The sequence below is a fragment of the Phymastichus coffea genome, unplaced genomic scaffold (genome assembly GCF_024137745.1).
Source record: "Phymastichus coffea isolate CEN01 unplaced genomic scaffold, Cenicafe_Pcof_1.1 PCOF00153, whole genome shotgun sequence".
Classification (NCBI taxonomy): Eukaryota; Metazoa; Arthropoda; class Insecta; order Hymenoptera; family Eulophidae; genus Phymastichus; species Phymastichus coffea.
In genome coordinates, this window is record NW_026706964.1 from 406,045 (window position 1) to 429,064 (window position 23,020).

Sequence of the window (23,020 nt, forward strand, 5' to 3'; positions counted from 1 at the left end):
CGTCTTTAAGACGTGAAATTTTGTCATACAGTGTGATACTGCTAATTTTGATATTGGGATGGCTTGGTAAGGTATAAAGATGTGTTTATGACATTTTTTAAAGCAGCACAATTTGTATAATGTTTAAAAGTATATTTTATTCAATCTGAATTTTTATTTCGGTTTCATTACTTTTAAAATTACGCTGTTCGATCATCGATTTCAAACACGCACGTACAAACACAAGTAAGCAATCATATGTGAAAAAACATAAAATCCTGTTAAAACCAACGCAGAGTGCCAATAATTCAATCGTTCAACTCCAAACTCGTTGGCGATTTTTCTTGATACACGAAGTTTGAGGGAAAAGTCGCTGTAATTTAATGTAACAGACCTTCAATCAAATAAACCAGTATTCATTAATTTAAGTACGGAATTCAACGGTTTATTAATTATTTATCCGTAAATGCTATCTATAATCTCTTCGAAGCCATATTTACAGAATGACAAGCTGATTTTTTTTTGAGCTGTGGTTTTTCGAAGAAATTTCAAATTCAATCCTTTTAATGAAATTTTTATCTGAAAATAATTACATTCCAATGTACATAAATCCAGCTAAAACATCCATTAATATAGTTTGGTCAGAATTTGTTGGTACCATGATCCCAGTGAGTTCCCCTGGTCGAAAGTTTCCAGAAATTTTTGATAATAAATTCTTTTTATCTGTGAGAAAAAAACAACTTTCCTCAAAATTAAAGAAGTTGAGTCTGATTCCAGTAATAAATCTAATTTTATTGCGATAAAATCCAATGATAAACTAATAAATATATATCCAAAGTAAGCAATAGTTTTCTTCATTTCTCGGTGAATTATATTTTCTATTTCAATTTAAAATTTCACGATCAACGTTTCTACTAGTTATATTTGACAGCTTGGAAGCTTAATTTCTATAGAATACAAAAATGAATACGTACTTTAATCGATATACGTACCTTGAGAAAATAATTTCAAGTAAATTGGTGAAAGTGAGATTCCTTTTATTAAAAGCTTGGTTTATTATAAAATAGCATGGTATCACATAAGCAGTAAAAAATTCCAAATATTTCGCACATAAACACCACACGGGGACAACATTATCTACGGCCAAACACGATAAATACCACGCGCGATACTGAAATTATTAGTATCCGGCAAAAACGTAAATGGCTGTATGGAAAAAACAGAATATTATGACGTATATTGAAAGGCGCTGATGCATCATCGATAATCTTGTGAGGAATGATTAATAAATTTTCTGCTCGCAATGAATCGTGATAAAAACGTTGTTGACACTTGTATTAAAATTTGCATTTGGAAGCTAAAAATATTCAAATTGTCATTCAGAATTCTCCTATTGAAATAATTAATGTAGTAAAAACGATTATGCGAACTACGCTTGATTGCCATTCATTAACGATCACATAAAAATTATATAGATTGGAAAGAACGATCAAATAATTAATCAACACAGCGCATTCAATGTAAAATTGAACTTTATTTTTTTTACTTGCCAACCACACGACATGCAAATACGTTTTACAGAAAAAACTTGTATAATCTTGCTAATTAAGTATGTACAACATTAATGAAATATATATCTTTCACTGAAATTGAATCTTCAACCGCAATCTCAATGCAAAGTAAGCCATTGCGTTCAAGACAACGTAGAATCCACACATAACCGACATGGAGAACCAATAATTCACGTGGGTCGCATCAAATGCTTTGAGTACAACCTTGGGCGAAGAAAAATGACAGTATTCGGTTTCGCTACAGGCCATCCTCGGTCTATCCAACCTTTGATCGAGAAAATAAAAATGTTATCACGAAAAGTTTGAATTTAAAATTTATGGATACCTACCCGTACATAGCGTAGATCAATCCGTCACGAGCATATTTACAAAAAGACAAATCAAACAGCCATTTGAGTGGTCGCTGTACGTCTTGTGGCTGCACGAAAAATCCGCTGAGCAACATCGCTGGAACTACCGCTATAGGTCCTAAGATTGCCGCTGTCTGCAAATTCACATTGTAATTGCTCACGAATTTCGTTTCTTTTTACTATAAAAAATGTAAGAAATTATTTCTTACCCTGACAGTAAAACAAGCTCCGATTAAAAGGCCAATCGCCTGAGATACTAAACATACAAGCACCAACGACAGTAGAAACATCCCCAATCTTGTGGAATCGTGTGGTTGCCCACTTAAAAAGTATATGACGACCGAGTAACTGGTAATGGCGATCAATTCAATTGGCAGATCAGCGAGTCTATTGGCCAGGAAATACGAGTGCAACGTGTACCATCGATTGAAGTATTCACGTCTCAACGTCGGCAATTCTAACGAAACTAAAGAGCTAATTAATAGATATTTTCAATGATAGTTAAGAATACGTGATAGGAAAAAATACTCACAAAATATGAGAGAATTATTCATCGACAGGAACATGAGGAATTGCTCGGTGAACGACAGCAAACCTATATTGTACAGTACGTTAGCTGCGTCTTTTCCCTGGCCGTAACACGCTGTCCCAGTGAGTAAAGCGACAAAGAAGCTTATGCTCAGTCGAGCATACGTGAGAATCTTTAAAGAATCCAACAATTAGTATGGATTCGAATCTTTGTATTATCAACTCTACCTTGTCTCTGCTAAGCTTCGTCGCGTTACATCTCATCAGAGTGCTTATTTGGCGCCACGAGCCTATGGCGTTACTTATCGTGCTTCCATATTTGTGGTCGATAGACATCACGGAATATTTTCGCCACTCGTGACGTTTACCATTCGCCGACGTGTTCGCCAATTGCGTCAGGTGGTCGCCGTGCTCGCCACTTGTTACTTCCAGAACTATCGAAACGAAAATAAATCTGAGCCTTCAGAGTACCACAATTAAAATTCTTTAACGAACAAAAACTAACGGTAATCAGCTGGATTGTGATAAGTAGGACAACGAAGCCCAAGACCTTTCAAGTAAATGACAACATTTGCAGGACTACCTGCGTAAACGCAATGACCTTGAGCAATGACGTACAGATGGTCGATCATTTCAAAAATCATAGCACTCGGCTGATGAACGGTGCATACTATCGTACGACCTTGGCGTGCCAACGACTTCATCAGTTCAAAGCACTGATGGGACGTTACGCTATCTAGACCACTGTTAAAGAATAATACAATGTGTCATGCAATGTGTTGATTGATAATTAATAAATAAAATATAGGACTACCTGGTGGGTTCATCTAGGAACATTATTGGTGGGTTACTTATCAATTCTAAAGCTATAGATAATCTTTTTCTTTGACCACCGCTCAGGCATTTCGTTAAGGTTTGTCGAGCTACGTCTAATCCTAGTTCTTTGAGTATTCCATTTATCTAAAATAAATCACATATTAGTTTAAGAGCTATCTAAACCGATTCCCGATGCATTTAATCATTTACCACTCGTTGTTTATCATGTGTTGAAATATCAAGCTTGAGATCAGCAGCAATATCCATAGCCTCCTGAACAGAGAGTAGCACTTGTAAATTGTCGTCCTGCATAATGTACGCGGAAGAACGACGAAACGTTGCTACATCTCGCTCGATACCGTTGACTTGGATGCTACCAGTAACATTCAATGTCCTAAGCAGATATTTACGAATTAATAACGCATATGACTCAGTGCCAGATAGCAATGAGGAACTTACGTAATTCCAGCCAAAATATCCATTAACGTGGATTTCCCAGCACCCGAAGGACCCATTATAGCGGTAAGTTCACCAGACCGAAAATCGCCACAGACATTCGATAATAACTGCTTTCTTTCTGTAAGTATAAATTAACTTGTAGGTTTTTTACCTGGTGAATGAATGTCTGTGTATAGTTATTTAATCGTTAGTGGTATTTGATTAACTAGAATTTTCGATTCAATTACAACTTCTAACTGTCTTTTAATTATTAGCTTGACAATGAATCGCGTCATTTTTAATGTAAAAGAGTATCCGAAAAAAATTGTTTCGAATTCAAGATTGCCAGCTGACCAACTTTTTTGTTAGGTAATTGCGCTTGATTTGTTTTTGACAAGATGGTAGGAAATAGTACATTATGCTACTATAGAGACAGTAGACAAATTACGCACTATGTGATATTGCCGATCGAACGAAGCGAAAATTTTCACTTTTTTTTCTGAAAAATAAAAAATTTGCTTGGAAAGTTTTTCTTTAGTTCACATTTCTTTAATCAATTTTAAATATTTGTTGAAATATAATTTTTCCGCAAGTTCATATTTTTCGTTGAAGAGATCGCTTTTTCATACTTTTATATATACATATTGTTATTGTTACTGTAACTTCAAGAACTACGTCCATATAACGGAAAATAATTCTGTATTCACTATTTTTACAATTTCTTCGTATTAAAATATATAAAATTTTTTATTTCTCCAAAAATGGTTAAAATTAAAAAAACCAGAAGAATATCCTATAGAATAACTCAAAGATTTGTTACAGAATAAATTTTTTGCGTACAATACTTTTTGAGTAAAAAAATCATGAATTTTTATCATGCCGTAATTTAAAAATCTACCAATTTCTAGAAATGTAGGCAAATAAAAATTTTCCTAAAACGTTTCGTAGAGTATAGACATCCGAACTGCGGGTAACACACTTGTTCAAAAGCAGCAACAAGAAAAAAATTGATATAAAGAACGTTGCAAAATCAACTTTTTCTTGTTTATACGCAAAGACGATAGGGTTATTGACATTTTCATGTAAAATCTAATATCGAATTATGAAATAGCACGCTCAAAATACCCTATATGGAATTTTGTCAGAAAACGAGCATCTTTTTCTACTAAAATTGTGCGTCAGTAACCAGGTGCATAAAAAGGCGATTCCGCGCGTTAATGGGTTAATATAAAAAACTTATACTAAAATCTCTCGCATAAAAATCTACAAAAATGCTCGGAAAAAATTTATTGGTAAAAAAATGGTGTTGAATGAGGTAAAGAAAAACTAAAACTGTATTAATTGTGTCCGTTGTAAACTATCAAACGTACATACAATTACGACAAATTTTTTACGTTCACATTGCACGCGTATCATTAGAGTCAATTAAATTTCTTGTGTCTTGATGTCATTGCATAAAGTTGATGACGCGCGTCGCCAAGAAAAATAATACAATTTCGACGTTGACCGTGCATAAAATGCTAACTCGTAGGAGCGCGATAATAAAACGCTATCTCAAAAAGCATTCTTTTGTTCGGGAATTTCGGGTGAAATTTTATTACATTAGCGTTTTGTTACATTGTGCTCCTGCTAGTTAGCATCAACATAAAAGTCGATTCCATTTTGCTTTTAATTATAATATTCGATGAACTCGTTTATACACGTTAAAAATGATGGACTGGTCACAAACTTCTAAACATTTCTTGTGAAAAGCTACAAACATCAATCAAGTACGATGTTTGAACCTTTAATGTAAATTTTTTGAATTATATACGATAATCGTAAAATGCAAGATCATGTTTCAACTAACCTTTAGTAAACACACTAGTTCGGACAGAATAACTAAGATCGGCAAAAGTGATGTTCATCGTGTGAAATGTTGATTTTCGTTGGTCGAATGGCTTCTGTTCGCACCGGAGTACAGTTTCAAACTGATATATATAAAATAAAGATATGAGAAACTAAGCAAATCCTTTATAATTGACTTCCGGCGCTCATAATGAATTTTGTTTACTCTATCATTTTCATTGTCCTTCAAAACAAAATGATGACTTATCGATCGTTCTCTACAAATGTACATATTGCACTACGAGGGCCGAAAGCTTGAGGTTCCTGCACTGCGCGTGATGATACGGAAGCTTCGCCTCGGGCATCATCACGTGCATTTCACGACCTTCAAGTTACTGCCCATATTATGCATACTATTTTTCGTTATACCTAGTCGAAAGTACGCTTAATAATATATTTATAACTAAAAACAACACACTACTGCCTTCCAGATGAAAACCTATGCCTAACTTTTGCTCCTCGCTCAGCGCTTTTCTCGATCACTCGCCAAGTTTCAGATTTTCTTTCTTTCTCTCATCACATCCAAATCAAGTCATATTTTCATCTTCGTTTTGATACCTGTCTCAACATTTGCAGCATGAGCAAAACGAGTGTTGCTGGCCCGGGTTTGGTATCAAAATAAACATCGAAAATGCAGGAAAATTAAAAACCGCATAATACTCTTTTCAATTTTTACGGAACAAGTTTTTTATTGTATAGTAATTAACAAGTATAAAGAAAATATATTTCTGTAAAGCTTTCAAGTATCATATTTATTAGAATGTTAATTGTTAAATTTTAAATAAATAAAAACGTTTGGTTATTTCAATCAACCGATTTAGTTTATATACTCAGATAATTTACTTTCAAACGTTTAGTTATAGAATAATGTAGATTTCTTCTTGTCTCACTTTTCAACATTCACACAAAAACTATTAAAATTGTTGGTAATTTTTCCATGAAACTCACAGGCATGGAGCAACACTGTTAATAATCGAGCTGCTCTGAGAATGTGCGTACTTTCGAACGAGGTATGAAGAAAAATTTTTCTTCTTACCGCCCAGTTTCAATCAATATAAATATAAAAGTCGAATATGAAAGACTATAATAATTTAATAAATTCACTTGAGTACATTCTGCATTAAATTAGAATTTCAAAAAAACGTTCTGCAGAGTACGTCGTGTCATTTGTGCGACGGGATGATGACTGCGGAACGATTGGTGCACGGATCTGGCCGGTAAATGCTTGCACGCGAAAAAAACCCAGTCAGTGGCTCTTGCTGAATGAGTCCTTGGACGTAGAAGCAACGTATTGTTTATCTATATTCATCCAGCGAAAAACAGTTCAGGTATAACGTCAAAAATAATGAGAAAACTGATAAAAAATTTGACGTTCCAGACCAAACGGAAAAAACTTATTTGATTAATTTATTACATTAGTGAGATATAGTTTCTTTCAGAGAACGTAAATATTCATATAGATTAAAGCAAATCGTATTTTCATGATTTGAGGAATTTGCTGCATTTTATGTAAGTGTGTACATTCGATACATATAAAATTGTTAATATAATTAACTTTCATTTCAATCAGCTGTCTCAACAGCTGATACCGTCTTATAGCTATTTACGATCCTAAATAATGCAAAAGTTTTGTTTGACTGTATTCCATACTTTTTCACTAACAAATTCAGATAATCATAAATATTTCATTTTTGTTCAAAACTTCATGTAACCTCATAATGCACATGTACCGTATTGATGACTATCTAAAGCATCCTTTTTATGCAAGTCAACATTTATAAGTATCGTTATCTAACTAAACGAACATAGTCTATTTTACATATTAAGTAATAATTTTCATATATTAACTAATAAATAAATAATTTGACAAACACGCAACTTTACGATTTTTTTATAAAACATAGAAGTTTTCGTCGATTGATTTGTGGCACTGGCGTTTTACAATGTATAAACTGCAGAATTTTAGATGGTGATCCTAGACAGTTGTAATTGTTACGAATCTATGGATAGTTACTGATAACAAAATAAACACTATCTCGCTGCATGAAAATACAACATATTCACTACTTTCTTTCATTAGCATTTTACCTAAAGAATAAGTTCAAGCAAAGAATTCCAAAATAAAGGTTTCAAAGAAGTAACATAAAATATATAAATCTTAAACACGTTTTATTAAAAATAAAAAATCATTAATCCTACATAAGAAAATATGATCGGATATTCTGCTTTTTACAGGAAAAAAACTGAGAATAAAAACAACCGAATCAGCAATTTTCGTTGAATAGCTTTTTTATTAATCCAACATACATCGAAACCCATAACTCATCTACGAAATAGCAACATCTTTACTTTTTAACCGTTATACAAAAATATTCCATTATTTGTAAATATTTCTTCAAACTTTCATTCAAATTAATACCACTGCTGAGTAAACTTGGATTCCAGATTAATATAATCCAGTCAACGAACTGGCGAAGTCCGAATTTTTTTAGGCTAAGGTGCTAATTTACTTTTCTAATTTATTTTAAGCTGATGATTACGATTTTCATATTAGCACAACTTTCGAGAGAGTGGAGATCCACGCACTAACACACTGCACATTGTTTTATCTGAGGGAATAACCGTGTGAATATTGAAAAATGCGAAAAAACAGTTGAGTTTTCTGCGTTACACCATCACATTCAACAAATCATGATTTTATAATTCGACGTGTCATTTTAAAGCCTACAGTTTTTGTATAAAACTTTTTATATTGTTTTTGTTATTTAGGAAGATAATTGTAAAAAACCAATAAATGTGTTTGCTTTCTTTAGTAATTATTATTTTTTTCTAGCATCACGGAAGAAGTAATTTTGTAATTATATCTTTCGTAGTGCTAAGTAAAATATCTACGTTGGTAATTCGAGTTGAGCCAACATAAAAATTGTAATCTTCAATCTAAAATACATTAAAAAAGTCAATTAACTTTTGTTCCAAAAAAATTCAAACTTCAGCAGTTCGTTAAACTGAACTAAATAATATTGGATTTTACTCGCTAGGAGAACAGGGTATGTAATCAATAAAAACATTTAAATTGTCAAATGCACTATTTTATTATTCCTAGCAAGTGCAATGCTAATTCCTGAACTCTATGCTTGATTGAAAAAGCTCGGGATTGCTGCTTCAATCGTGAGGTAGCGAGGCCTCCCTCTCTAGCATGCTACACTGAATTTCACAAGCCGACCGATTGTTATGAATGAACGCCTCTCTTCTCTTTTCAGGCGTACGTGCTAAACTCTGGACTTTGAATTCGGAAATTGGTCGTTCGCTTGTCTGTATTTTATTTGGCCACTTGATCCACGACGAAGCTTAGATCGACTCTGTCATACTTTGGTGGCTTGACCGTTGATGCTGCGATCGGCGCCTCCATCCACTGCAATGCAATCTAGCGGGCAAGCTTTCGCTGGTGAATTCTCGTGCTACGTCTCACAGCTGCACCCTCGCTACTTTCCTCAAATTTTTCCCGCTACTTTCATCAAATTGAGCTTCTCGCATTAATCGGTGGCTGAATTCGCTGTGGTGGTCTGTGTGTGTGGCCTTCACTTGTGAGTCGTACTTTCTATAGTCGAATTTTTCAGTTTACTGAAAAGAAACATTAATAAACATTGAAGAATATGGTACAAACAGATTTTTTATATTCCTGAAAGATTATATCTGATACCTTATTATTATATAATAATTTGGAAGCTTTTCTGAGTCTATTACTAAATAATGAATGCTATCATTAAATATTTTACTTTTTTTTTTTATTTAACGTCGCTCTATTTATGCTCCATCAGTGTTAATGAGCGACAGAGGCTTGCAATGTGTTTGAGAACAAAGCACATGAAACTTTTTTCAGTGGTGCTTGTATCAATCAGCAGGGACTGGGAATCGAACCCGGGCCTACCGGGTGCGAGTTCGTCACCCTACCGACCGAGCTATTGCAGGCCTCTAAATAAATATTTTACTTATATGGATAATATCGTGTTTTGGTGCATAACTTTTTGTTTGAGTGTAACTTTCCGTGGATTTTCTCTTTGTTTTATTCATTTATTTCCCTAAGCTCACCTCTTAGCTTTAGATAAGCTTCAACTCTTAATAGGTTTCTGGCTGATAAGTAAAAGTTGCACATGCTGTATATTGTCGAAAGAACGTCAACTAACTGTTCTTCATTGCTATTTATTTAAATGCTATCTATTAAATTTATGGATCTATTAAAATCATTTCAAATATTAGTCAAGTTATGAATGGAATTCGAAAAAAAAATAAAGTCAGATACTTAAGGCCAACCAAAGTATCCGTTAACGCAAATTCGTCAGCAGCGGATAGTCAAAGTGGGAGTGGGTTAAGTTCTCCAGGTTAAAAACCACCGTAGATATTTGGTCAAAATTACTTGTCTGTGATTATTGCATCTATAAGTGAGTATGCGTAAATTTATTCGATTGACGTTCGATCGAAAAAAAATCGACCTTGAATCTATACTTCGTTCACAACCACTTTTTAAGACAAGTTTATATTGAACAAGTCCTTAAATCAAGATGTTTGTGAGCATTAAATGATCGTGCTGTTGTTACACATTGGAATCGTGGTTAAACGAAGCAGGTGTTTTTTGTTCGGCACATGCAAATGAGGCTATGCTTTCGTCGAGGAAGAAACGTGTTGGACGACTTTGCAAATATGTTTACAGTGGTTTTATTTGGCGCTAACTGTTAACGTCTTGCTTACGATGCCCGAAACAATGTTAGTAACGATTTAATAATGTAATTTTTCGATATTGACATAGTCAATGTAGTGAAAATATTTGCACAGATGGTATAACTTAAATTTATGAAAGTGGAAAGTGAGGCTTATTTGTCAAATTAAAATTTGATAATTTATTTCATAAAAGTTCTGTAACTTTATTACAGAACCATTAACTTTACCATTGCTATTATATTGACTTCAAATCATTTTCATCGGTTTTATATTTATACTGTTTACATAATTCTGTAATCAAGTTCAGTATATCTTGATGAAAAGAAAGCAAAGTTAATCGAGCTTTTACGTGTATCATCAGATAAAATCTAACGTTGAAGTTATAAAACAAGTTCACTGATTTTTCCAATTTCTTTATCACTTATAATGAGTTTTTATTTATGACTATGATCGTTTTGTTATCTAATTACAATAATCGGATAAATATTGTCAAATCATACAAATTTCAATGATAAAACATTTGTTATTTATTGGGTCGTGTATCCCCCATCGACAGTAATTGCAGCACCTGTTGTCATCGAGCTTTTATCGCTTAGAAGAAACACTATTGCATCGACCACTTCGTGAGGTTCTGTATAGATAAAGACAACTGATTAAGATTTTACAAATAAATATATTGATTCAGTTGTGTCAATTACTGCATAATTCTAAGCTTAAATGCAGTATTATTATCTTAAAATTAGCTTGAAATCTGTGCAATGATAATGTGCGTGAAAAAGATGAACATTTTGTAATCAGTGTATAAATACCAGCAAAGCGATCTAAGGCAATTTTGGCTCTTAAGGTAGCTGCTTTTTCTGGATCACTCCAATTTGATTGGCCCATGGCTGTCTTTACTACAGTTGGATTGACAGTGTTTACACGTATATTATGAGGCCCCAATTCTAAAGCCATAACTCTGTAAACAATTTATCACGTAGTCTCTCAATTTGGTAAAAGAACAGTCAAATCACATTCAACTGTAATAACAAACTTTGTCAACATGTCTAAAGCTGCCTTGGTGGAACCATAAATCGCGCGTTCTTTGATTGCCACTAAAGCTGCCACCGATGACACATTAACGATGCTACCCGAGACTTGTCGTTCAATCAAATCTTCGGCTACGATTTGTGAAATATTTATGACTGATTTTAAATTAACATTAAAAATCTGGTCGAAATCTTGGGGCTTAACATCGAGAAAAGAAGTCAAAATCGCAATTGCCGCGTTATTCACAAGTAAATCGATGGGTAAAACATTTTTGATGGCTGTTCTCGTAGCGTCCCAATTCGCTACATCGACACAAATCGTATGAATTTTCGGGTCTTCTATAACCAACGACTCGAGGTTCTTTTTAGTTTTTGAAAGTGCAATCACTGTTCCTCGGAATTTCGAAAGTCGGAGAGCTGTTTCTCTACCAATACCTGAAAGTTATCGTTTCAGTTTGGATTTTCAAATAATGTGCAAATCAAAATAAGATACCTTGGCCAGCTCCCGTCACAAGAATACGCTTGCCTTCAAAACTGATATTCATATTTAACTTCTGTACGTGTCAGCTACTATCAAGGCAACATGAAGCAACTAAAATCTGAACTACAGTTTCTTTATAAACATCTAGCACTATCACAATCAATCAGCACTGCAGCTATATTAAAAATTCACTGCGCACTTTTAAAATACCAGCTGTGAATCGGGAAACCGATAATTTTTTTCTTCGTCGAATGATTACGATTGTGCCAATCATCGAGTACTTGCAAATCTTACGTACATATATACTATAAGTCACTAAACAGATAATCTATTTTTTCCCAATGCTTTTGCTCGTAATTGCAGATATACATTGCAATCTCCAAACGCGATTTAGGTGTTCATCGTACTTTTGTTTTTGATCCGCGTTTTTTATAATTTAAAAAAAAACTTCCTTATTTAGGTGAATAATAAAATGGTCTCTAAAATCTTATAATATAACATAGAAAATATGCAAACGGTCAAACCCGACTCAAATCACCGAATAACCCATATAATTTATAATTTATATGAATTATCAAACCATTTCTTGAAAAAATATTTTTCATTTGGCCATATTTGTTGCTTTTAACATTTCAACAAATCGTTTTTAAAACGTTTCTGTTACTTTTTTTTGTCTTGTACATACATAATTTATTTAAAAATGAGTAAAGGCGGAAGGCCGCAGCATGGTAGTATATGATACTTTACTGTATGAACGCAGTAATTATGAGTACGAAAAAACTAAAAAAATCAATGCTATATGGTCAAGAAACTTTTGTTCATTTGTAAATATATATATTTTATATTTTATTCTGACAGTAACATATAAATATATAGCATTTATGTATCATTTAATTATTTCTATTTACTTTGATTTATAACTTTTACAAATAATTGTAAAACCCCTAAAGCCAAACAAAACAATAATCTTTATAGTTATACGCTTTGGCAAGAAATCATCTGGAAAGTCAGAATGAATTTGAAGAAATTACAGGTACCTAGTGTACCTCACTACGTTCAGTCTACGTTACCAACAGATCATTCAGGTGCATGTATCACTGTAATTACAAAATATATATAATAAGTATTTTTTTTTTCCTAACGATTCAACACATTCAATTTTAGTTATAAAAACTAAATTAAAAAGCTACGCAAATTCAATCGATCTGGGAGTTTTCAACTTATTTTCGAATTTTTTTATTAACAAAATCTCAATTGTGTGTAATTATTAATGAGTTCTGCTATCCTTAACAATCATGCGCAGTTTTTCTATAATTCTTCCAGATCAATTTTCATCGAATTCTCGTTGAATTTTTTAACTGTTAACAGTTAAATCACTATCACTTAATAAATGTCACTTTTACACATAAATCCACTACTCTGCGGCCTGCGCGCACATGCAGACGAGCGAATGCGTGCGCGCGCATGTGTGTGTTTGTTTATGGTGTTTACAAACCTCGGCGTACGGGATTTGCGTAAATTTGTAGACATTACTGCTTGAGCCTTTTTTATATGACATATGTGAAAAGTTGCTGGTTCTGTTACTAGTGAAAACATTTTATAGTAAACCTATTGATTACTAAAATGGTAGGAGGTGCAGGTAGAAAACAGATTTCCGACAGGAACGAATTAACCTATTGCAGTAAAATTTGAGGTATTTTATCATTGGTAGTGACTAGTCGTTTTAGTGCTCTGTAAAAGAGCATTTGAGTTTCATAAGTTTATAGGAAATATACTTTATAGAGATAAAAAAAGTTATTCAAATGAAATATGTTAAATATGTTTATTTGTTGAATCAGGCCAGATATATACACCATCTCAGCAGCGTCAAATAGTTCATTTCCCATGTACGAGATGGTAGTGCATTCTTTTCTAGGGTGTGGCGGGACATTTCATCGGGCTTTGCTTTTCATGCTGAAACTTGGCTGGAGATCACGATTTCGATTACCGATACTTATTATTGTCGGATTAGTTGTTACGGATGTCAGAATGCAATTTGAAATAGACGTAGAATTCTGAGACTAAATGAAATCATACATTGATACTTCTTTTATGTGACTGAAGACTGATGATTTATATGGAGATTTTAAAACATTCTTTTATTTATAATCGAAGAACCGTGACGTTCACTTATTATTTATATTTGTAAAATATACGAATTAATGTTTAATCTCGTTCCCGTTTTCCTTCAGTTTACTTACCTTTCTTTTTCAATGTCTATGATTTTTTATATTCAATTAATAAATAATGTACAAAGTTACAGTTTAGTTTTAGCTAATATGTAGACTAATTAGTTATGGAAACGTATTTATAAAATTTATTATTGAATAAGCTATTTTTAATTTGAAATGAAAACATTAGTTATATTATTTCAATGAAAATATTTAATAGATTAACCGAAGAAGTAAAAGTTTTATATGATAATAAAAAAATTGTCAAATAAAAACTAAAAAAATAGATATAATAAGGAATGTATAAAAGCTTCTAGATGAATTAATTAAGATCAATTTTAATTTTATTTTTAATATTGTATTTATATTACTAGTATTAAGCACTTTTTATCTTTTTCAAATTAAAGTTGTAGTACCTATAAGTATTTATGTAAATATCTGTATACAATTGTTACAAACATAAGTTTCTTCTATAAGTCAGTGGTTGATATCAGTTAATCAGTAGCTTATTGCTAAATAAAATAATTAAAAATTTCTGATAAGAATGCAATTTTCGATAGTGATTTGGACTTCATCTTATTTTATATAACAATTTTAGTTTTGGCTCTTTTTTGCAATTCTTGAAAAGTCTAGAAAATCGATTTTCGAAATGATTCTTCAAAAAATCGTTGTTAAAAGAGTTTTATAATATTAATATTATTACGAGTACAAGATGCAAATTGATCGATTAAAAATAATTGTTTTGTGGGTGTCATTTACAGCGTTAAAATTATTGTTGATTAGTGAAAAGCGGTTCGCGATGTATATGCGCCAACGCAGGGTAAGTTACACATACACATTAAAAAATCTTTCATGTCATGTACATTATAAACTGATTTCGCGTAAATGCAATAAAAACAAGATTTTAACTGCAGAATTGTGGAGCGATGCTAGCTCTAATTTTTGGGATATGTTAAACCTACGTATGTAATTAATTATGTATCTGAGTCTCATTAAGAATGATTCTAATGTTTCATTTTTAAGTTACGATTTATGTTGAGTATAATAACTATCAATAAGGTCGTAAAAATTATTAAATGTTGTTTATATAATACAATATTTTTTACATTTATTTCTAAATTTACTAAGACGTATTTTTTGTGCTTCCGATAAACAGTAATATCGACTTTAAAATAAATTATTGTATAAAACCCTGTAATATTTTTGGAACTTTCCGAAATAAAAATATTTGTGTTAAATAGTGAAGTTTGGTGCCAACTTTGATGCAAACACTAACAGCTCAAACGGAAAAGATCGTTTTGTATCTTCTTATTGTCAATATATTACTTGACTTTCCTGATGTTAAGAACTATTCTAGTCTGATGAATGACGTTTCTTAATTTTCAAGAATTCAATGTTTACAAATTAATATTAGTTTTATTGCAAATGTTTTACATAAAATATATGTACGAACATTTCCAAATCAATATTACAATAATAATCTGGTATATATTGTATAAACTCTATAAATCCTCTCTTACGTACGTATAATTGCAATTTAAATACTATGAGGCTTAATGAATTCAATTTTGATATCGTCATCAGATATATGAGACATCTATATAGAATATAAAGTACTTTAGTAATATTTTATGTAGAAAAAAAATTTATATATAATTTACAAATTCATCAACCGCTATATATTGCACGATTTTTATCGAATATTTCAGAGTGTAAAACACAGAGCCAAAGCTCGAGCAGCACGAGCTCTGACAAAGTTTTCTTTATCACGCAACAGTTGTAGCATTCTTTGGACGTCTTCTGGTCGAGGGTCACCAAACAAACCTAAGATTAGGGCTGACGTTGCTCGTATCACTGGATTTTCGGATCGTGAGTATCCTCTCACAACGGCATTTCTATGAAACAAATGTGAAATAGGCACAGTATTTAGATAGTGAAAATGTTCCATAAAATGTATTATTATAAACATCTCACCTTAGTTCCTCAGCTTTTTGCGGTAGATCAGTTTTCATGCAGTTGATCAACTCTCTCAAAAAACTCTCGATACTCAGTGAACTGTTCGGCGCAAGATGCGTGTTCAAGATATGTGCTAGTGATTTGCATTGCATAAGATACGCCGAGTCGTACAGCACTTGTCTCGCAGCCTGATTGATGATAAACACAATGGAATGATTGCAACTATAACAATAGAAAAATACTCACCGTCACGACAGCGTGAACATTATCCTCTAGCTTGATAGTCAGACAAGGAATACAACTTAGAAGATGATCAGTGACATCGTCGTCGGGTGAGAGGACAAACCTTTGCCAGCTTCGAACAACAGCTCCTAAGGCACTTATTGCGGCAAGCCGCATTTCCCAACTGTCTTTCTCAACAAAAGTCCTTAATGTAAAAACCACTCGTGGACTTATTGGCTTCTCCGTTTTCACGGTCAAGATAACCGATAGCCCACGTAGAGATTCTAGAACTACTTCGTTGTTACCTTCAGCATTCAAGGGCTCTTCCAGACCGTTTAACAGAGACGCAAGACAACTATCGAAGTACTCGTCGACCTGCTTTGAGTCTAAATAAGCGACTCTCGTAAGACCGATAGTAGATAATTTCCTAACTAGCGAAAACGAGTCAGCTTTGGCTTCGTGTAAAGTGTTGATAATCGCGTCCAGCCAAACGACGTCACAATTAACTTTGCCGATCAATTCCGAGTAGAATGCTACTGCAACGACCCTCTGGGCGGGCAGGGTACTCATTGCCAATTTGCCTAAATGTCTCGCGAGATTTTCCAAGACGTTGGCGCGTTTTGAGAGACACTGCACAACCGTGTGAACCGTTGCTACGAGATTTTCTTCGGCGTCACATTCTGCTTCAAATGCCTACAATCGAATAGATTCTTTCGCTCAAACTTTTCGATGGCTCAGCTTCATCCAAAATTTTTTTTATTCATACTTACAGTTTCAGTCGACAAATTGGGATCTTCTTGAATACTAATAATATTCAAAATTTTGACCAGCACATTATACACTTCCTGATGCGGCACGATTTTGCAGGTCTCACGGTTCGGTACAAAACCAAACTTAGTGCTAACGATCGACATCGGTGGATCGGCGTGTAACCATCCAGCCAAGTACTTCAGCAAAACAGCGAGTAACTCAGACAACTGCCGTTTGATTAGATCTTCGGGTATTGATGAACTCAAAAGCTGACCAGTCGCTACAATCGCTGCTAAGGACGAGAAAACCGCAGTCGGACGTTTGCTATTGTCAGCATCTCGTTTATTTGTTGGCGAATTGGTGTCGACAAGCAGATTGTCGTTGTCCAGTTTCTTCAACAGCAATTCCAAAGTCTGAAAACGTTGCGAATCCGTTAGGAATTGTTTTATTATTGTGAATATTCGCTGTGAGCAGCAGTATACCTGCGATCCAATGTCATCAGCCTTTCCCAACTCTTTCCAGCACTCTTTCGATCCGCGATCTAACGGCAACGGTTGATGCAACAAATGCTCGACAACTTCTTGCAAATGATACGTACTTAGTGCCCTAACGGCAGCAGCCGCTGTTTTCTTGCAACTCGCATTCTCCATTTGTCTCATTTGCGCAATTATGCTATCTGCAAAATCATATCCACAAGCTACAAAAATCTTTTCATCTTTCTACAGTCAAAAGAGTTGCAATTACCAATTAAATATAAGTTGGCTCGTGGAATGTCAAATCCTCTAATTTTAAACAACTCTGTCAGAGCAATACCCGCAGCAACGCCACCCTCTCCTCTGCACAATAATCCTTCGACCAAGCCCTCAGCAAGACTAACGAGTTCGCCTCCAGCTACCCTCTCACAGGCACTCGTCGCCAAACTTTTCACGCCCTCGTACATCGTCTTCGTATCCTCGCTAACGATGACTCTTTTCGACTCGCTCAAATCCTGATTCAGATGATTCAAATTATCCGGCACGGATGATCGATGTCTTGCTCCAATATTCAATGCCAGAGACACACAATCGACGACCAGCGGTCGAAGCGCAAGATCAGGATCAGCACTCCAGGCAAGAAATCTACCGAGTAATTTTCCTGGTTCAAGTTTCCCTCCCGGGTAAGTATACTTTAGAGAATCATGATAGGAGCGAAGGGTCGTGCGAAGAACTAGAAGAGTAGTGCGACGTTCAGCCGAGGATTTCGATTGCATCCAAGGTAAAAGAATGTCCACGAGTACGGCTAAGGTGTCAGCCGAGTCGACAACCGTTTCGCTGCTTATCGTGCCAAGACCTTCGATCACTTGCTGCATCACTTGCGGCATTTTCATTGCTGCGATCTGAACAATACGTAAACGTTAGTTATTTTCTCGAAATTTAATTGTTAAGTTCATAATTTTGAATTTTACTTCGGAACTGGCTGCTATAATTTTGTCCATGGTAGTTTCGAGAAGAACTACCTTTTCGTCGTCAGTTAGCGCTGGAGGTACTTTACTGCATTCACGAATGTTAAGAATCCTTTTCGAAAAGTTTGCTATTTGTAGTGCAATAATTTATTAATGACAAAGGATACAGCAAAGCGATAATTGCTTTCAAAATCAAAGGGTAAAGTTGCAATGGTCTGTAGCCCGCAGTCGACTGGAGCAATGTTAAAAGAGTAGCCAGAGCACTGCCTCTGACTCTAAAACCAGTCGAACCAGCCAATCGATTTGGATGCACAGCTCCAGCTCCCTGTATTAAAAATTATCACATTAAGTTTTATCGTATTTTACCACACCCATGTAGATGACAATCACCTGTTCTATAGCAATTAATCCAGCTCCCTTAGTACTAATCTCCTTGCAATCATTCAGTTGGCGAATGATCCATGGAAAAATGTGTTTTTCCAAAGCTGGAAATAAAATTGCAGCATCGCCTCTCCGCGTAATTTCCGCATAAGACTTAAGTAATCCAGCTTTGGCTGCTTCGTTCGTTGCTGCAGCTTTTGTATCCTTGACTAGGCCAAGTAGGCGCACTGGTTGCTTCCTTGCATCCTCCACGTGACAGAATTCTTCGATTAGTGATAGAACTGTCTCAAGATGATGCTTCGCGCAGATTCCAACTGCTCGTGCGTATTCGCCGGCTACGGGGCTATAATTGCAGGCAAATAGTACAAGTAACAAAACTATATTATTTTTGAAATGAAATTATATACTTTCCAAGTATTAAAATTGTTAACTCTTAAAAAACTACCAAAGTCTATCTGTGTGCAGTTTAAGAATCCTTACCTTTGACCAGTAGCATTAACACTGTGCGTCCTAGCAAGATCAATCAAAAGAGTGATATGTGCAGCACTGCTAGCAACAGCAGCGATAAAAATCGACAGCGAAGGAGTAATAGTTTTTTTAACCAATTCCTCTGCTAGCCTTAATGCCCAAGCGTCGCCTTCGAGGGCTACGCTTTCCTCCAAGAACTCAACCATTCTCTCTTCCCAAATCAAAATTTTTTCAGCGTCAATCAGAGTCTCGGTATTCTGTTCAAGGAACTTGGATAACTTAAGAAGTTTAGTATCCCATTGAGGTTTCAGTTGGTATCCGAGCAGTGGAGCAGCACATCGGAGGAAGGTTACAACGGCCAAGCGCTTTTTGTCATCTTCAAGAAGTTCTAAGCAGCGACCAAAGACTTTGATACTCTGGAAGTCTTTCTCATTTGATAGATTGTTCTCGTCCCGGATTATTTTGACCGCTAAAGGTGATAATGCCCGGAGTATTGGAACTGCTGAAGCTACGTACGTTTGATCCATTAGAGCTTTGATCAAAGATGGCCACAACCAAATTTCAGCTCCGTCCACTGTACTCGAGAGAAGGTGAAGAGCTTCCTCGCAGGCTTCACCTTCTTCGGATTTAGAGCCACAATGTAATACCTTAGAAGTAATTTAATAATTAAATATCTAGTGAGTTCAGGATTGACATTTAAAAATTTACCATGAATTTAATGAACGAAGTTCTTTGAGATGGCAGAAGAGGAAATGTTGGTCTTGCAGCTAAAGCAACGATAGCGCCTATAACTTGGCGTGTACTACCGTCTCCTAATGAATCTTGAAGACTCAATGCTATTCTTTGTAAAGCTGATTCATCCTATAAAATTAAATCATTTTTCGAAATAAGTCAATTAGCTTTTGCATTATCGCCTACTCCTAAAATTGCAATTACCTCTGGTGGCAAAGTATTAATAAGATGCCTAAGTACAACTAAAGATCTTGAACGTTGATTAGAGTTTGCACACTTCAATTGTTGTAGGGTTCTGAAATTGAATGAATGAAAGGTAATGTCATAGTGAAAAATAAAATAACGTAAAATCATTTTTTTAAATTCAATTAACTTTTCCAGTGCTTCCTCTGGATACAACAATACTATTGCACGAAAGCATTGTAAAACTTCATAATGAGCCAGTAGTACATCTCTTGTTACATCAAAAGGAGAAATGCTCACTATTTCTGAAAGAACTTGATGAATTTGTTCCAAATGAGGCTTTAAAAGTTCCTTTACATCATCAGTCGATGCAGTTAAAATCAATGATAGTACTCTAAAATTAATAAATACAAAGATTACCATGCAGAATTAAAAAACATTACTATTCTATGAATAAATATCCAACCTTACAGCAGCTAATCTTGTAGTAGGCTTTTTACAAAGATTAAGCAATGTCGGAGTAAGTTTGGAAATTACCTTTTCATCATAAGCATTAGGAAATAAGGCTAAAATCGAAGCAAGTGATGTTAAAATATACTCTGTTAAGTTCAAATTTTTGCTAGTTCTTAGCCATGTATAAATTAAAATATCAAAAGCTATTGAAAGTTCATCATAAAAAATATCTTTGCTTAAACTAGTATTGTTTATAACTTCAACATTTGTCAGGCAATCACTGATTGCATCTGCTAATTTCCCCAAAGCTGAAAATAATCATTAATATCAATTAATTAATGAAAGGTGTACTTTCTACTTGAAATACTAACTGAATGTGGATGCTAATTTCAATTTGTCATCATGCATATCATGTAATAGTGGCACTAAAACACTTAGTGTTACTTTTATAAAAGGTAATATTCCTACAGAGTTTTTCTCAGCTATCATTCCTAAAGCTTGTATAATTGCATAATATGGTGTTACATTTGTTTCAAACCTAAAAAAAATTAATTATTTAGTCATACAATAGCATAATTTTTATAAAATCAATATGAACCTACTTTATAATTAATGCTCCCACAGCTTGTGAGCATTGAGTTTTACTCAAAGCTACAATCAATTGCAAAGCTTGTTCACTGGCATGGCCAGTTAGCTCAACCAATGCTAAATCAGCAACAGTTGTTGCTAAAGTATCTTCTAAATTTTTTATATAATTTTGGCAAACCTCTGTCATCATTTTCAAAATGGCTATTAGATGTGTTTCTGACATCTAGATAAGTAAGGAATATCAAGACATAAATATTATTTATAGGGTCTGATAAAATAATATATCGTTGAACAGTATTCTAAATAAAAAAATTAACTTTTCGATGCATCTCCCAAAAGTAAACAGCAGCATGAATAACAAGAACAGGATTTTTTTGGGATATTTTTCTAATAGACTCAATAGCAGATAAATTAACAGTCTCGTCTTTATCATTCAGGGTATCCAATAGAGCTCCTACAACAGCTGGAAATTGTATTTAGTTATTTAGAAAATGTATAAAGAAATAATAGTCTTAACTTTTATAGTTTCCTGATTCTTTTTTACCTGAAAGCTCAGATTTGGAGTTGTTTGCTTCATCTTCATCCTTCATTTTTGATAACTTAGTATGATCTTCTTTTAGTGTTATTTCAATCCAATATAAGAACAATGATTAACAAAGTAGATCTTACTAACAAGGCTTTTGATTAGAGATACAATGTTAATAAATATTGCATCAGCAAATTGTAATTAAGTCTTTCAATTTAAATTACTCTTATTTCTACACGTTAATTGTGTAGTAACTATTACATTCTTTAATGTAACAAAACGTAACAAAATATTGCAAACAATACTCGTATAGTAGTTATGCATCCAAGACTAGACTGTCAATACAACACAACAAAAATGTCCGAAATTAAGGTTATAAACTCTCCAGCTCAGCTGTTCCTTATCATTCTGAAAAATATATACATATATCATGCCACCCACAAACTGTAGTGCAATGTTGAAAATAGCATTATTAAGTTAATAATTAATTTAAAACACAGTATTGTAAAAATTTTGTTTGTATTTCTTCTCATAATTAAATTACATATCTTTCCTTCGCATGAAAATAATCACAACACACTGAATGTAACTATGAGTACATATTTGAACTTAACAAATAGAAAACAAGTAATTAAGGGATGGGTTTAGGAGAAACATGCCTATCGTCATATGTACATCGCAAGTATTTAATTGAAAAGGAAAATTTTTCAATTCACGAGCATCTACAGTTATTAAGTAGTCTCAAGTGAACTTATTCATATATTTGGTGTTGCCATCAGATCCATCCCCTTACACTCCAAGGCTATTTTCACTCCCAGAGCAAATATTCCTATGCTTTTGACTACAGACCTGAAAAATCAATGCATCGATTCAATAAAACTGTTACGGGTGTTTAATGCAATTATCAAAGACTTATATTATAGCGCAACTATACAATTTCAAAGAAAAGTAGTATAAAAAATACTTATATTATTATTCACTAAGATGAAATTAAAAAGTCAACTTTATTATAATTTTATTATAATTTATATTTAAACAAATGTTAATTAAAATACGACATCAACTAACAGTTTAACTTACCACTTGAATGAGTCGTAGTAGACGTTTCGAATGAATTTCTTAACGTTAGCCATTTGTTTATTTATTTGCAAAATTGATTGTAAAATAAATTGCTTAAATGTATCCTCGTAAGTTTCGAAATGGAAAAATTTGAGGTTATGGTTTCTTGTACAACTCTCGCCGTATGCTCGAAAGTCGTTTGGTTTCAACAATCGATCTTCGACGCTCGACTTATCGTCTGCTCCGTAAAAATTCGA

The 23,020-nt window shown here is 33.9% G+C and overlaps 3 protein-coding genes and 1 long non-coding RNA gene across 7 annotated transcripts; all 4 read right to left on the reverse strand.

Moving 5' to 3' along the window:
• Window positions 1-418: 418 nt before the first annotated feature.
• On the reverse strand, window positions 419-6,762 carry LOC131672575 (ATP-binding cassette sub-family G member 1-like). 4 transcript variants are annotated; one of them, XM_058949902.1, is made up of 13 exons: window positions 6,606-6,762; window positions 5,532-5,652; window positions 3,704-3,821; window positions 3,455-3,638; window positions 3,243-3,388; window positions 2,934-3,172; window positions 2,657-2,862; window positions 2,433-2,601; window positions 2,110-2,366; window positions 1,880-2,034; window positions 972-1,815; window positions 638-702; window positions 419-558 (listed from the first exon to the last, which is right to left on the reverse strand). In XM_058949902.1, exons 2-11 carry the CDS (start codon window positions 5,587-5,589, stop codon window positions 1,620-1,622), a joined length of 1,728 nt encoding a protein of 575 aa, XP_058805885.1. In that variant the 5' UTR covers window positions 5,590-5,652; window positions 6,606-6,762; the 3' UTR covers window positions 419-558; window positions 638-702; window positions 972-1,619. The 4 variants fall into 4 exon arrangements, with proteins under 4 accessions (XP_058805885.1, XP_058805884.1, XP_058805886.1 ...); XM_058949901.1 differs by having other exon boundaries at window positions 6,682-6,744; XM_058949903.1 differs by having other exon boundaries at window positions 6,674-6,694.
• A 3,523-nt stretch (window positions 6,763-10,285) lies between these two features.
• On the reverse strand, window positions 10,286-11,930 carry LOC131672558 (L-xylulose reductase-like). The gene is made up of 4 exons (XM_058949865.1): window positions 11,807-11,930; window positions 11,319-11,748; window positions 11,095-11,243; window positions 10,286-10,916 (listed from the first exon to the last, which is right to left on the reverse strand). The coding sequence occupies exons 1-4, from the start codon at window positions 11,856-11,858 to the stop codon at window positions 10,813-10,815; spliced, it is 735 nt and encodes a 244-aa protein (XP_058805848.1). The 5' UTR covers window positions 11,859-11,930; the 3' UTR covers window positions 10,286-10,812.
• Window positions 11,931-15,458: 3,528 nt separating this feature from the next.
• Window positions 15,459-22,039, reverse strand: LOC131672547 (maestro heat-like repeat-containing protein family member 1). Its single transcript, XM_058949846.1, has 18 exons — window positions 21,723-22,039; window positions 21,496-21,641; window positions 21,193-21,401; window positions 20,962-21,128; window positions 20,604-20,898; window positions 20,328-20,531; window positions 20,159-20,249; window positions 19,931-20,083; window positions 19,235-19,869; window positions 18,764-19,097; window positions 18,541-18,698; window positions 18,377-18,461; window positions 17,677-18,307; window positions 17,415-17,608; window positions 16,953-17,345; window positions 16,207-16,875; window positions 15,979-16,148; window positions 15,459-15,899 (listed from the first exon to the last, which is right to left on the reverse strand). The coding sequence occupies exons 1-18, from the start codon at window positions 21,766-21,768 to the stop codon at window positions 15,710-15,712; spliced, it is 4,770 nt and encodes a 1,589-aa protein (XP_058805829.1). The 5' UTR covers window positions 21,769-22,039; the 3' UTR covers window positions 15,459-15,709.
• Window positions 22,040-22,206: 167 nt separating this feature from the next.
• LOC131672564 (uncharacterized) lies at window positions 22,207-23,019 on the reverse strand. Its single transcript, XR_009302631.1, has 2 exons — window positions 22,785-23,019; window positions 22,207-22,553 (listed from the first exon to the last, which is right to left on the reverse strand). It is a non-coding gene; the product is annotated as an uncharacterized LOC131672564 (long non-coding RNA).
• Window position 23,020: the final 1 nt, after the last annotated feature.